The sequence below is a fragment of the Galeopterus variegatus genome, unplaced genomic scaffold (genome assembly GCF_000696425.1).
Source record: "Galeopterus variegatus unplaced genomic scaffold, G_variegatus-3.0.2 Scaffold4082, whole genome shotgun sequence".
In the NCBI taxonomy this organism is placed as follows: Eukaryota; Metazoa; Chordata; class Mammalia; order Dermoptera; family Cynocephalidae; genus Galeopterus; species Galeopterus variegatus.
Window position 1 is genome coordinate 73,367 of NW_007730193.1, and position 12,197 is coordinate 85,563.

The 12,197-nt window shown below is 59.2% G+C and overlaps 1 protein-coding gene across 1 annotated transcript in view; it reads left to right on the forward strand.

The window, feature by feature from the left end:
• The window catches only part of CACNA1I (calcium channel, voltage-dependent, T type, alpha 1I subunit), a 108,893-nt gene that overhangs the window by 68,486 nt on the left and 28,210 nt on the right, over window positions 1-12,197 (forward strand). The window contains exons 10-22 of the mRNA XM_008586693.1: window positions 3,573-3,724; window positions 4,229-4,414; window positions 4,700-4,817; window positions 4,957-5,112; window positions 5,597-5,690; window positions 6,379-6,581; window positions 7,230-7,700; window positions 8,017-8,117; window positions 8,843-8,966; window positions 9,222-9,290; window positions 9,795-9,979; window positions 10,463-10,589; window positions 10,854-10,979. Coding sequence (XP_008584915.1) covers window positions 3,573-3,724; window positions 4,229-4,414; window positions 4,700-4,817; window positions 4,957-5,112; window positions 5,597-5,690; window positions 6,379-6,581; window positions 7,230-7,700; window positions 8,017-8,117; window positions 8,843-8,966; window positions 9,222-9,290; window positions 9,795-9,979; window positions 10,463-10,589; window positions 10,854-10,979 — 2,112 coding nt within the window. The remainder of the gene's footprint in view (window positions 1-3,572; window positions 3,725-4,228; window positions 4,415-4,699; window positions 4,818-4,956; window positions 5,113-5,596; window positions 5,691-6,378; window positions 6,582-7,229; window positions 7,701-8,016; window positions 8,118-8,842; window positions 8,967-9,221; window positions 9,291-9,794; window positions 9,980-10,462; window positions 10,590-10,853; window positions 10,980-12,197) is intronic.

The following is a 12,197-nucleotide window of genomic DNA, read 5'->3' on the forward strand; positions in this document are numbered from 1 at the left end:
CAGGGAGAGGTGGTCCAGGGCTACTGGGGGGTGCAGGAAGAGAAGGGAGAGGAGGTGGAGGCAGGTGGATACGCACAGCCCCTCTCCTGCAAGGGTGCCGCCGGGAGGTGGCGTGGGGGCCCTGCCACACCCTGCACCCCACCTAGGCCAGCAGGGAGCTCTGTGTGCTGCTGCTGTGGGGGCCATGGGTGGAGTGGGGCTGGCCACCCCCACCTCCCTGGTCATGGGATACTTGAATGAGAGGTGAGATTGCAGGTGCCATAGCCTTTAGGGTGGCCGCTGCTGCCAGAATCATGGGGTGGGGGGGCGTCACTAGAGAGCAGCTCGCTCGGGCAGGGTCCTCATGGCAGTGGATGCTGTTCCTTGCAGGGACTGGCCTGGAAGGAGGTGACAGGTGAAAGGACGGGTCATCCAGGCAGGGGCCTGTGTGTGGCTTATGAGGTGGTGAGATGGTGTGGAAGTCCGCAACCCCCGCCTGGCTAGCCCAAGGAGGAGGGTGCGCTCAGAACAGTCTAGGGCTGAGGCTGTGTGAGAAGCAGGTGGGTCAGGTGGGCTGGGTGTCCAGGCCTCTCTAGGACAGCCAGAGGCCTTCATCGTCACCTGCTGTCATTGTGCCACAGCTCTTCCTCATGTCTGAGCAGATGGGGAAACCGAGTCTCAGCCAGGTGAAATGGCTTGCCTGAGGTGACATGGTGAGCAGCTGGCAGACCTGGGCTCTGAGGCTGAGGTCAGGTGTGGATGGTTGAATTTTCAAGAGAGGGCATGGGTCAGGAAGACATTGCTCCTAGGAGTGGTCTCTGTCTCAGCCTCTCCCTCTCCTGGTACACACCATCCAGGCCTGTGACTCCTCCCAAGCTGGGCAGGGCTACTCTGCAGCCTCACTATGTCCTGGAATTGGAGGATGGCCAGCAAGCTGGAGAACAAAAAACAAAGGGTTGGGCTGAATGGGCAGCAGGGCAGGGTACAGGGAGCCTCCCTGGGGTAGGGCTGACCCCGGGCCAGGGCCTGGCCTCTGGCCCCAGCTCCCAGGGGACTGCATTCAGGCCTCCAAACCAGTGGATGGTTCAAAGCAGGCTTTATTCTCTCTTTAGCAGCCCCTGTCAAGTCACAGAGTCTGGAGTAGCTCTGGAAAGACGAGGATGGGGTGGCTTAGTAGCTGACATTCCAGCACTGTGGGGGCCAAAGAAAGAGGCACCAACATGGGCTACAGTCAGGGAAGGCTTCCTGGAGGTGGTGGCACTGGAGATGGATTCTGAAGGAGTTCATCAGTGAGACAGAGAGACAGGTACAGGGACCAGAAGCATAGGCATCCCTCCAAAGGACGCTGAGCCCTTGAGAAGGATGTGCACCAGGGGCGGGCAGGCAGCCCGGGAGGCCAGGAGGGCTGTGCATCCACAGAGGGCCTTGAGGCTGGCTTTATCCTTAGGGCAATGGGGAGTCACAGAAAGCTTGTAAGCAGTGGAGTGACATGTCTGTGCTGCACGGGAGCCTCATCAGAAAAGTGGGGCGGGTGTAGGTGCCTAGGCCATGGGGATGGGGCTGGGCCAGAGGGAGGAGACCTGGGTTCAAGATCTGACTCCCCCACTGACTGGCCATGACCCTGGGCAGTCACTTCTCCTCCTTGAGCCCCAGGTTCCCCATCTGTACTGTTTGAGGCTTAGAAGGGATGATGCGTGGACAGTCTCGGCACACCTGGCCCGTGGAGTTTAGCTCACACTAGCAGCCATAAGTACCAAGGGGATGATGCTGGGTGGGAGGGGTTCCTGGGGGCCAGTTTAGAGACTCCTGCCCGCCCTTATCTACACCTTCAGAAGTGGCCAGAGGCTGGGCAGTCTGGTGTCCCCAAGCCTGGCCTCAGGCAGGGAGTGCTGGCCCCTGCCCCTTCTACTGCCTGCTTCTGGCTTACCCTGTTTTTTTCCTGCCCTCGGGCACCTGCTCCTCTAGTGGATGGGTCTGTGCCATTTCCTGTGACTTCTCACTGTCTGTACATCTGTCTGCTCTTTGTGTATCTCGTTCACTTTCTGGCTATATCTCTGATTCCCACTCTGTCACTGTGACATTATCTGTATTTCTCTATGTCCATATCTGTGTTTTTCACTCTCTCCGTGTCTCTATTTCTCACACCCTGCCTTTGCCTCTCCCTTCCCCTGCCTACATGTGTCTGTCTGTCCATCTCTCTCCATCTCTGCCCTGTCACTTTCCACACACCCTCCCCCCATGCTGCGTCTGGCTCTCTCCACCCTGCAGGAGTGACGGATGGTCCATTAGAGAAGGATTAACAGGTGTGCGCTGCCTGGAGCCGCAGCTGCTGCGAGGGTGCAGGGACGTGAGCAGCGACCTTTTGGGAAGAGTGTGTGGCAGGCATGTGGCTGAGAGCCGGTGGTTGCCACCGTGAACTCTCAGTGTCCACATAGGTCATCTCCATGGATACGGTTTTGGCGGGCTAGAAAATTGGTGGCTCTGAGCAGCATCTGGGCCTTGGCTCAGCCAGGCCCCCCACTCAGGGGACCCTCTCCCCTTTTGGGACCATTTTGTGAGTCAAATGTGATTATAGATGGAAATAGGGCCTTCTTTTATCTGGGCTTGAGAGGAGCTGGCAGTTTTATTAGATGTCCCAGGAATAGGTGGGGAGCCGGTGGGGGGTGGTTATTTTTTTCTTTTAACCCACATGGAATCAAAGTCAGGCCCCTGTGGCTCAGTGGAGGGGCTGGGCTGGGGTCTGGGTGCTGAAGGATGAGCACTGTCTGCTTTGGTCCTCAGCTCTCCCACCTTCCAACCTTTACTCTGGCTGGACCCTCTGCCTTAAGAAGGGTTCCTCTTCTCCCTGTCACCGGCTCACTCACTCTCAGCTTTCAGATCTCTGCTGAGATGTCACTTCCTCCAGGAGTTCTCCTGACTCCACAGTGTTCCCTCAAACACTCTAGGCTGTCCTGGTATTGGCACATATAGGCTTGGTTTGTTAGCCTAGTTTGTTGGGCTTTGTCACCAGAGCGTGAGCTTCTCAAGGGCAGGGACAATGCCCTGGCTCACTCACTGCTGCCCATCCAGGCAGCACAAGTGCAGCACACCCAGATGCTCAGAGGTGTGGGATGCATGTGGAAAAGAATGAATGAATGAATGAATGAGCAAGCTCAGGTGTGGGGTGTCAGAGTAGTGTAATGGGAGAGCAGTTTGGAGTCCAACTTGGTGCTGCACCTAGCCCTGTCCCATCCGTGCTGGTGGCTCTGACCAAGCCAGTTCACATCTCCCAGCCTCAGTTTCCTCATCTGTAAAATGGGTATCATAATGCCTACCTCAGTGCGCAGTACCAGCATCACTTCCAAATTTATGGAGGGTCAGCTCTGAGGGCTTCCCCCATGCCCCCAAGCCCCATCATCTCAGTGAACCTTTCAGGACCCCCAAGGTGGCAGACTTGAGAGGTCCTCAGGGCCATTGTGCAGTGGGAGAAGACTGAGCTTCAGTGAGGACACCAACCTGCCAGGGGCTTGCAGCCAGGGTGGGTGTCCATAGGGGATCCATGGCTGCTCTCTGGCCTGACCAATTCTCCACTGCCCACCCCAATGTCCCCACAGCCTGAGGAGCTGACCAACATCCTGGAGATCTGCAACGTGGTCTTCACCAGCATGTTTGCTCTGGAGATGATCCTGAAGCTGGCTGCCTTTGGGCTCTTTGACTATCTGCGCAACCCCTACAACATCTTTGACAGCATCATTGTCATCATCAGGTACCCACCCACCACCCACCCAGCAGCGGAGGGGCTGACCCCAGCCAGTACATAAAGCACATAAGATGGCAAAAGAAGCCAATTACACTAAAACAGTTATCAAAATATTAAAAAACTGTGCTTCTGGATTAATGCATTAAATAGAAAGATCTAGCAGCAGATCTGTAACTACCATCATTCCAAAGAAGGGATGGGCATAAATGATATTCACAAATATCTGCATCCACTGTCACGTGACATGAAGATACCAGTTATTTTGATTCCCTGCAGAGTCACAGGTGCTGCTAATTCTCTGTGGTTTGTTGATGACATTCACAATCAAGGAAATGTTAAATTTCAAAAAGAGGACAGTGACATTGGTGGACCTCCTAGATTCTAGCCAGACTTCTTGGGGGAGGGGTCAAAGGACGCCAGGTTAGGAGCCCGATTTAGCGGGTGTTTTGGATGCATGGATGAATGGAAGCTCTCTGTCTCTCTGACCCCGCCTGCCCCACTGGGCCGCAGTATCTGGGAGATCGTGGGGCAGGCAGACGGCGGCCTGTCAGTGCTGCGGACCTTCCGGCTGCTGCGGGTGCTGAAGCTCGTTCGCTTCATGCCTGCGCTGCGGCGCCAGCTCGTGGTGCTCATGAAGACCATGGACAACGTGGCCACCTTCTGCATGCTGCTCATGCTCTTCATCTTTATCTTCAGGTGAGCGCTGCCCACCCTGGGGACCATGCCTTTGGGGCCTGCCAGAGCTGTGGGTGGGAGCCTGGGGGAGCCTGCGTGGCTGTGGTCCTGGCACCATCACTCAACCCGCATGGCTCTGGGCGAGTATTTCCCCTGAGCCTCAGTATTTATCTCTGTAAAATGGGACTGACACTGCCCCCACCCCCCTGCCTTGCTGGGTTGTTACAAGAATGAAACCAGGTGGGTGGGCAGAAACCTCAGTGTGTGAGTCCCTTGTCCTTTGAGCCACCTCCATCCCTTCCCCAGCATCCTCGGGATGCACATCTTTGGCTGCAAATTCAGCCTCCGCACGGACACGGGAGATACAGTCCCTGACAGGAAGAACTTTGACTCCCTGCTGTGGGCCATCGTCACAGTGTTCCAGGTGCGTAGCAGCCACGTGTCCACGTGTGTCAGGGGAAGTGGTCCTGGACAGCAGGACCACTCCCTGCAGATAGAGATTGCTCAGAGGCTGGGCCTGGGAGGGGGGTACCCCAGGGCTTACTTGCGTCCCCTCACAACAGATCCTCACCCAGGAGGACTGGAACGTCGTCCTCTACAACGGCATGGCCTCCACCTCCCCCTGGGCCTCTCTCTACTTTGTCGCCCTCATGACCTTTGGCAACTATGTGCTCTTCAACTTGCTGGTGGCCATCCTGGTGGAGGGCTTCCAGGCAGAGGTGACCATGGCCCTGGTGGAGGAAGCACCCCCACAGGGCCTGCAAGAGACTGGGCAGGGGAGGGGGGCCTGGGTGGAGGAGGGCTGCAATTCAAACTTCTAGCAGGCAACATGTCCCCGAAGGAGGGGCTTGTCAGCGAAGTGTTGAGCTTCTCATCACAGGAAGCATGCAAATGGAAGCTGCATCTGGGATCCCTGCCTCTCCCCCAGGGGTGTAGGACTAGGCTTCTCCATCTCGGAGATTCTAAAGCTCCAAGAGCTGGCATTCTGGATCCTGCTTCATCCATTCTCTGAGGCTTTGGGGATACTTGCAGTCAGGCAGATGTGGGTTTGTGGCCTAGGTCCTTGCAGATTCTCACTTCTCTCTTCTGACCCTCAATTTCTCCATCTGTAAAATGGGGGTGGAAACACTTATTGAAAAATTCAGGAGGGAGGAGGGAAGGGTTGAGCTGACCTGCAATCCAACGTGTGGGATGATCTCCCAGGGTGATGCCAATCGCTCCTACTCGGACGAGGACCAGAGCTCATCCAATGTGGAGGAGTTTGACAAGCTCCAGGAGGGCCTGGATAGCACTGCAGGTAAGCAGGCCTCAGTTTGTCACCTAGGGTCCAGGGACCATCCCCAGAGATCCAGGTGGGCAAAGGGCACAGCATCTGGCTTCTCCCTCAAGCATCGCGCTCAGGACTGCTAATTCTCTGTGGTTTGTTGTTTACGTTCATAACTGAAAGAAATGCTAAATCTCAAAAAGAGAACAGTGACATTCATGGACCTCCTGGATTCTAGCCACAGGGGTAGCTGCAGCCCAGTGGCATCCCTTCACACAGTGGCCTCTTGGTTGGAGCCTTGGGGCCTTAAGACGCAGCCTGTGTTGGGTCCTGCCTGGCACCACTGGGTGGCTCGGGACAAGCCTCCCCCAGCCCAAGCCCAGTGTCCTTCCTGGTAAAGAGGGTGGGCAGTCCCTGCCTTGCTTCCTACAGTGGGCACAGGACTGAGGTGCCCATGCTGGGTGAAGCTCCAGGACGTCCCTGAACACAAGGAAGGTGTTCTATGCATACATAAATGAAGCTGAGAGCCTTGCAGGCAGGTCAGAGGGGAGGCACATGTGATGGGGTGCAACCACGAAGATTTCCTGGTAGAGGAAGACTCCACTGAAAAAACTCCCCATTTCTGTTACTGTCTGCTCTTTGACTCATGGTTTCCTTTGTTCTTGTTCTGTCCCTCTGTCTCCTGTCTGTCCCTGCCTTTGTCTCCATCTCACTTCTCCAGATCCCAAGCTCTACCCAATCCCCATGACCCCCAATGGGCACCTGGACCCCAGTCTCCCACTGGGTGGACATCTGGGCCTGCCTGGGGCTGCAGCTCCTGCCTCCCACCTCTCACTGCAGCCGGACCCTGTGCTGGTGGCCCTGGGTTCCCGCAAGAGCAGTGTCATGTCACTGGGGAGGATGAACTATGATCAGCGTTCACTGGTGAGTCCTTGTGGGGTGCTGTGGATGGGCTCTCTCTGCTTGGGTATGAGTGAAGGGACCCCAGAGAGAGGAACCTGCCAGTCGGCTTCAGACTGTGGTGCCCAGGCTAAGGGCACAGACTGCTGGTCCCAAGCCAGGTAGGGCCCACAATGTCTGTTGCATTTCTGGGTGCCCAGTGCCAGAGAAGGACCTGGCAATAGGGAATGAATGAATGAATGGTGCCAGTGAGGGCTGCTGCAGAGAGGTGGGTGTGTAGGGCAAAGAGCTGAGCTTTGGGGTGAGGCAGATTTGAACTTGAATCTGGGCTCTGCCAGCTCTGAGCTGTGTGACCATGAGCACGTTACTGCCCTCTGCGCCTGCTTCCTCAACCTGTACAATGGGAAGATGGCCCCAACTTACTTGCTGTACCTTACTCAAGGGAAGTGAGGCAGCAGGAGGGGATGTGATCTTTCCGTGGAAGTGCCCACGTGTCCATGTGGACCGCGTGAGAGGCAGGACAGGGAGAGGACTCCTGGGGTCTAGTCCCTTCTGTCACCCACTGGCCAGGTGGATGGCCCTCTTAGGGCCACAGCAGGGCGCGCAGGCTGGCTTCAGGCACCCGTGGGTGTGCGTCTGGGGCTCTGACCGGAGCCGCGGGCCTCCTCCCAGTCCAGCTCCCGGAGCTCCTACTACGGGCCGTGGTGCCGCAGCGGGGCCTGGGCCAGCCGCCGCTCCAGCTGGAACAGCCTCAAGCACAAGCCGCCGTCGGCCGAGCACGAGTCCCTGCTCTCGGCGGAGCGCGGCGGCGGCACCCGGGCCTGCGAGGGCGCCCGGGAGGAGGGGCCGCCGCGCCCCGCGCCCCTGCACGCCCCGCACGCCCACCACGCGCATCATGGGCCCCACCTGGCGCACCGTCACCGCCACCACCGCCGGACGCTGTCCCTCGACACCAGGGACTCGGTGGACCTGGCCGAGCTGGTGCCCACCGTGGGCACGCACCCCCGGTCGGCCTGGAGGGCGGCGGGCCCGGCCGCCGGACACGAGGACTGCAATGGCAGGATGCCCAGCATCGCCAAGGATGTCTTCACCAAGATGGACGACCGCCGGGATCGCGGGGAGGACGAGGACGAGATCGACTACGTGAGTGGGGGACGGCTGCAGGGGCCGCCGCCCAACGGGGACCGCGAGAAGACGGACCGTGAAAGAAGTGGGCGGGGCCAGGGTGGGCGTGGCCGGAGGGGATAGGGTTCAGGTGGGTGAGGCAGGAGGGGCGGAGCCAGAACTGCCCACAGCTGAGCGGGGCTCACCCCTAAGACTGAAGCCCTCCTGGCTGGCCCTGGGTGGGCTGGAGTTCGGAGGTCATCTGGTGCCCCGGTTTGCTGGATGGTGGGGGTGGGCGGAGATGGGCAGCCCTGCGCGGCGCCGACCCTCCCATGCTCCATCCTTCCCCTGCCAGACTCTGTGCTTCCGCGTCCGCAAGATGATCGACGTCTACAAGCCCGACTGGTGCGAGGTCCGAGAGGACTGGTCCGTCTACCTCTTCTCTCCCGAGAACAGGTGGGCGGGGCCGGGCCTGCGTGAGGGTTAGAGTAGGCGGTGACGTGTCTGGGAGGGAGAGATCTTTGCCAAGCCAGGCAAGGCCACTGATGACTCTCCCATACCCCAGAGGACCCTCCCAGCCCAGGGTTGAGTGGAGGGTCTGCAGGGGAGGGGGAGGGTCCAGATATTACCACTGCCTGGGCTTTCCTGAGCATCTTCTCCAGTCTGGACCATGCCTGTGTTGGGTACCAGATTGGACAGACCCTCAGGTAGCCTGGAGTGCTCACATCTGGAGGGGGATATCAGAAGGCTTCCCGGAGAAGGAGGCCTTTGTGCTGGGCTTTGGAGGCAGATAGCATTCCAGTAGGTGCATTGGGGGCTGTGAAGAAGAGGGGGCTGGTCCAGGCGGAGTGAGTAGCCTGAAGAAAGTCCTGGTAGCAGAAGCAGAGCGTATCTGGCAATGTGGTTTCCTCATGCTGGAGGACAGGGGTCAGACATTTGGGCTAGCGTTTGGAAAGCCTTGAGTGCCAGGGCAAGGTGGGTGCCCTTCATCCTGTGGGTGTGTGGTCATGGGACCCTGAGCAGATGGAATGCTGGCACATGTGGTGTGGCCAGAGAAGAAGAGACGGGTCACTTCCTCTAGGCCATCCTGGTCTCCACTTGTGCCTGGGCCCTCTGTCTTTCTCCTGGTCAGGGTGGGAGGCAAATAGACACTCATGAAGTCCCCTATCCCCTTTACCCAGGTTCCGAGTCCTGTGCCAGACCATCATTGCCCATAAGCTCTTCGATTATGTCGTCCTGGCCTTCATCTTCCTCAACTGCATCACTATTGCCCTGGAGCGTCCCCAGATAGAGGCCGGCAGCACTGTGAGTGGCTGCAGCCCTTGGGTGGGGCAAGGGACAAGGCAGAGGGACAGAACACCAGGGCCTGCCATGGGATAGTGTGCCAGGGCCAAGGGGGCTGGCAGAGCACCAGGCCTTGTGGAGGCAGAGGGGGAAGGCCGCCTTGAGCTGAGAAGCGGCAGCCTCTCCTGGGTGCCCCTTGGCTGAAGGAGAGGCTGGACAGGTGGCTGGGCTGATCTGGGAGCCCCTGAGCCCATGGTATCTCCCGGCTCTTTTCAGGAACGCATCTTCCTCACTGTGTCTAACTACATCTTCACAGCCATCTTCGTGGGCGAAATGACACTGAAGGTAGCTCCCACACTCAGCTCGGGGACCCTGGCCCAGCCCCTCCCTCTTCTTGTCACCCACCTGCCCATCAGCAACATCCCACTCATGGCCCCGCCTGGAACCCCAGCCCTGCTGGGTGCCAGTCCCTGAGTTGGGCTCCTGGGACCCAGAGGGGGTCAGCCGCATCCCTGCTCTCCAAGTCACAACCCGGCCAGAGAGGCGAATGCAGGGAGACATTGACAGTGTAATGGAGGTACCTGCTGGAGGTGTGGGGCGCAGGGGAAAGATTCCATCTGGACACTTCCCAGGTTGGGTGGCTTTGAATTGGGTTTGGCAAATGTGCTGGGAGGACCTAACCTGGTGGTCCCCTGGGCCCTGACCCCTCAGAGGGGTGGCCAGGAGCTGTCCCCTGCCTGCCCCAACCCTTGCCTGACCTCGCCCCGCCCTCTCACCACGGCTGGCCAATCCCCACGCGCTCCGCCTGGCCCCCTCCCGCGGCCTGCCCGACCCTGGCCCCGCCCGCAGGTGGTCTCGCTGGGCCTGTACTTCGGGGAGCAGGCGTATCTGCGCAGCAGCTGGAACGTGCTGGACGGCTTCCTCGTCTTCGTGTCGATCATCGACATCGTGGTGTCCGTGGCCTCGGCCGGGGGAGCCAAGATCCTGGGGGTCCTCCGGGTCCTGCGGCTCCTGCGCACCCTACGCCCCCTGCGGTGAGGATGGGGTGTGTTGCCGCACTGTACAGGGAAGACATGGGTTCGGGGTGAGCCGCTCACTCCGGCCCTCCCCACCCACTCAGTCCTCCAATAGCACGTGCCAAGCGCAGTGGGGGAAGGAACCTGCAGACCCTGGGGGTGGGGGATGCTGGAAGGACAGGGCTGAAAGTAGCCCCCCCAGTACTGCTGTGTATCCTTGGGTGGCTCACTGCCATCCCTGGAGTCAGTTTGTAGACCAGGCTGTGGTGTGGACCCCAAGGAGACTGGGCACAGTGAGGGGTGAGGGCACAGGGCCCCACTGTGTGTACGGACCTGGGGCCTGGGTCGAAGCTCACCATCTGCTCTGCTGAAATCTGGGCTGCCTGGTCACTTCCTCTACAATCCCTGCTGCTGTCCTCATGCCCTTGGGGGCGCAGCCCTGGTGACTCTGGGCTGCCCGGGGGCGGGCTCACGGTGCCCCCGGCCTCTCCTTGCCTGCAGTGTCATCAGCCGGGCACCTGGCCTGAAGCTGGTGGTGGAGACCCTCATTTCTTCCCTCAAGCCCATTGGCAACATCGTCCTGATCTGCTGTGCCTTCTTCATCATCTTCGGCATCCTGGGGGTGCAGGTGAGGGGCGCCCAAGCTGCGCAGGGACTGGGGTGTGCTACGTGGTAGGGGACGAGGAAGCCCACCTTCCTACCCACCCTGCTGGCTGACCTGGGGGCTCAGGTGGCCCTGGTGGAGCAGCCAGTCCAGGGAGGGAGACAGAGGCCCAAATGACAGCACGAGGCAGTCTGGGTAGATGCGATCTGAGGGGTGAGTCCCTCTTCTGATTTGCGCCCCTCTGCAACTCCTGCCCGGGAGCACTGACTTTGCCCTCCTTTCCCCCAGCTCTTCAAGGGCAAGTTCTACCACTGTCTGGGCATGGACACCCGCAACATCACCAACCGCTCCGACTGCGTGGCTGCCAACTACCGCTGGGTCCACCACAAATACAACTTCGACAACCTGGGCCAGGTAAGCGCTGCCCCCCAACCCCTGATCTGACCAGCCCCTTGGGGGTGGGGTGACAGCTCTTCCAAGCTTTGGTTTTCTTTTCTGCAAAATATGAGTCATGGTAGCACTCACCTCGCAGGGGGCATGAGGCTTAGAGATCCTGTATGCAGAGCGCCCAGCGAGTGCCTGGCTCTTAGCAGGTGTTTCAGTGAGCATAGGTTCCTGTCCCCCACCTCTACCCAGGGGATCCTGACAGGAGTATGAGAGTCAACCAGACCCGGGTGTGAATCCCAGCTCTGTCACTTACTGTAGGTGTGACCTCTCTGAGCCTCCGTTTTCTCATCTGTGAAATGGGAATGTTACAGCCCACCAGGCAGGCTGTGGTAGAGATGAAAGTATCAAGCCCCTGGCCCAGGGCGGGCTCCCTCTCCGTCTCCCATCCTCTCTGCTCTCCACTCCAGTCAGCAGGCAGGCTCTCCCCAGTTCCCGCTTTGTCCTTGGTCCTGTCTCCTGGGGGCCTGACAGGCTGGACCCATCTGGGCAGTGCCCCAGGTGAGAGCCCTCAGCTGGCTGCCTCCAAAGAGCCTTCCCTGCCAAACTGCTCCCATTTCTTTAGAGCCCACTCAGGTGGCTAGGTATGTCCAGACAGAGACAGAGGAGTAACCTGCCCCAGGTCACACAGGGAGGGAGCAGGGTCCAGGCCCGTGTCCCCCACCTGCTGGATAGCCTCCAGCTGGATCTCACTGAAGCTCTCACCTTGCAGGACCAGGTACCCACCCCCCACATACCACCTGGGAGGAGAGCTAAGGGGCCTTGGAGGGGCAGGAGAGGCCAGGGAAATGGTGTCAGGAACTGGGGCACAGTCTCTCCTCTCATGCCCCCTCGCTGTCCAGGAGCAGTGCTTTTTCACTTTTTTAACTACTCAGTGGTTGTAGAACAGTGGGGAGAAAGATGGTGCAGGAAACCAGGAAGAGCCAGCGGGGGGCCTTTCTCGCTCTTGACCCCATTCAACGTGGGCCCCACCCCAGCCCCTGCCCCTTTGGAATGTCCCAGTCATTTCCCCTCTGGGTATACTTGACACCTGGCTGGCTCACCTGGAATCCTAAGTGGGATGTTCTCAGCACCCAGAGCCACATGGAGGGTCACGGCATGGTCCGCAGCCTTTGACTCCTCAATGGGCCTTTACAGCTGTGTGCCCTCAGGCACATCCCAGACCCTCTCTGACCCTGTCAGTAGGGA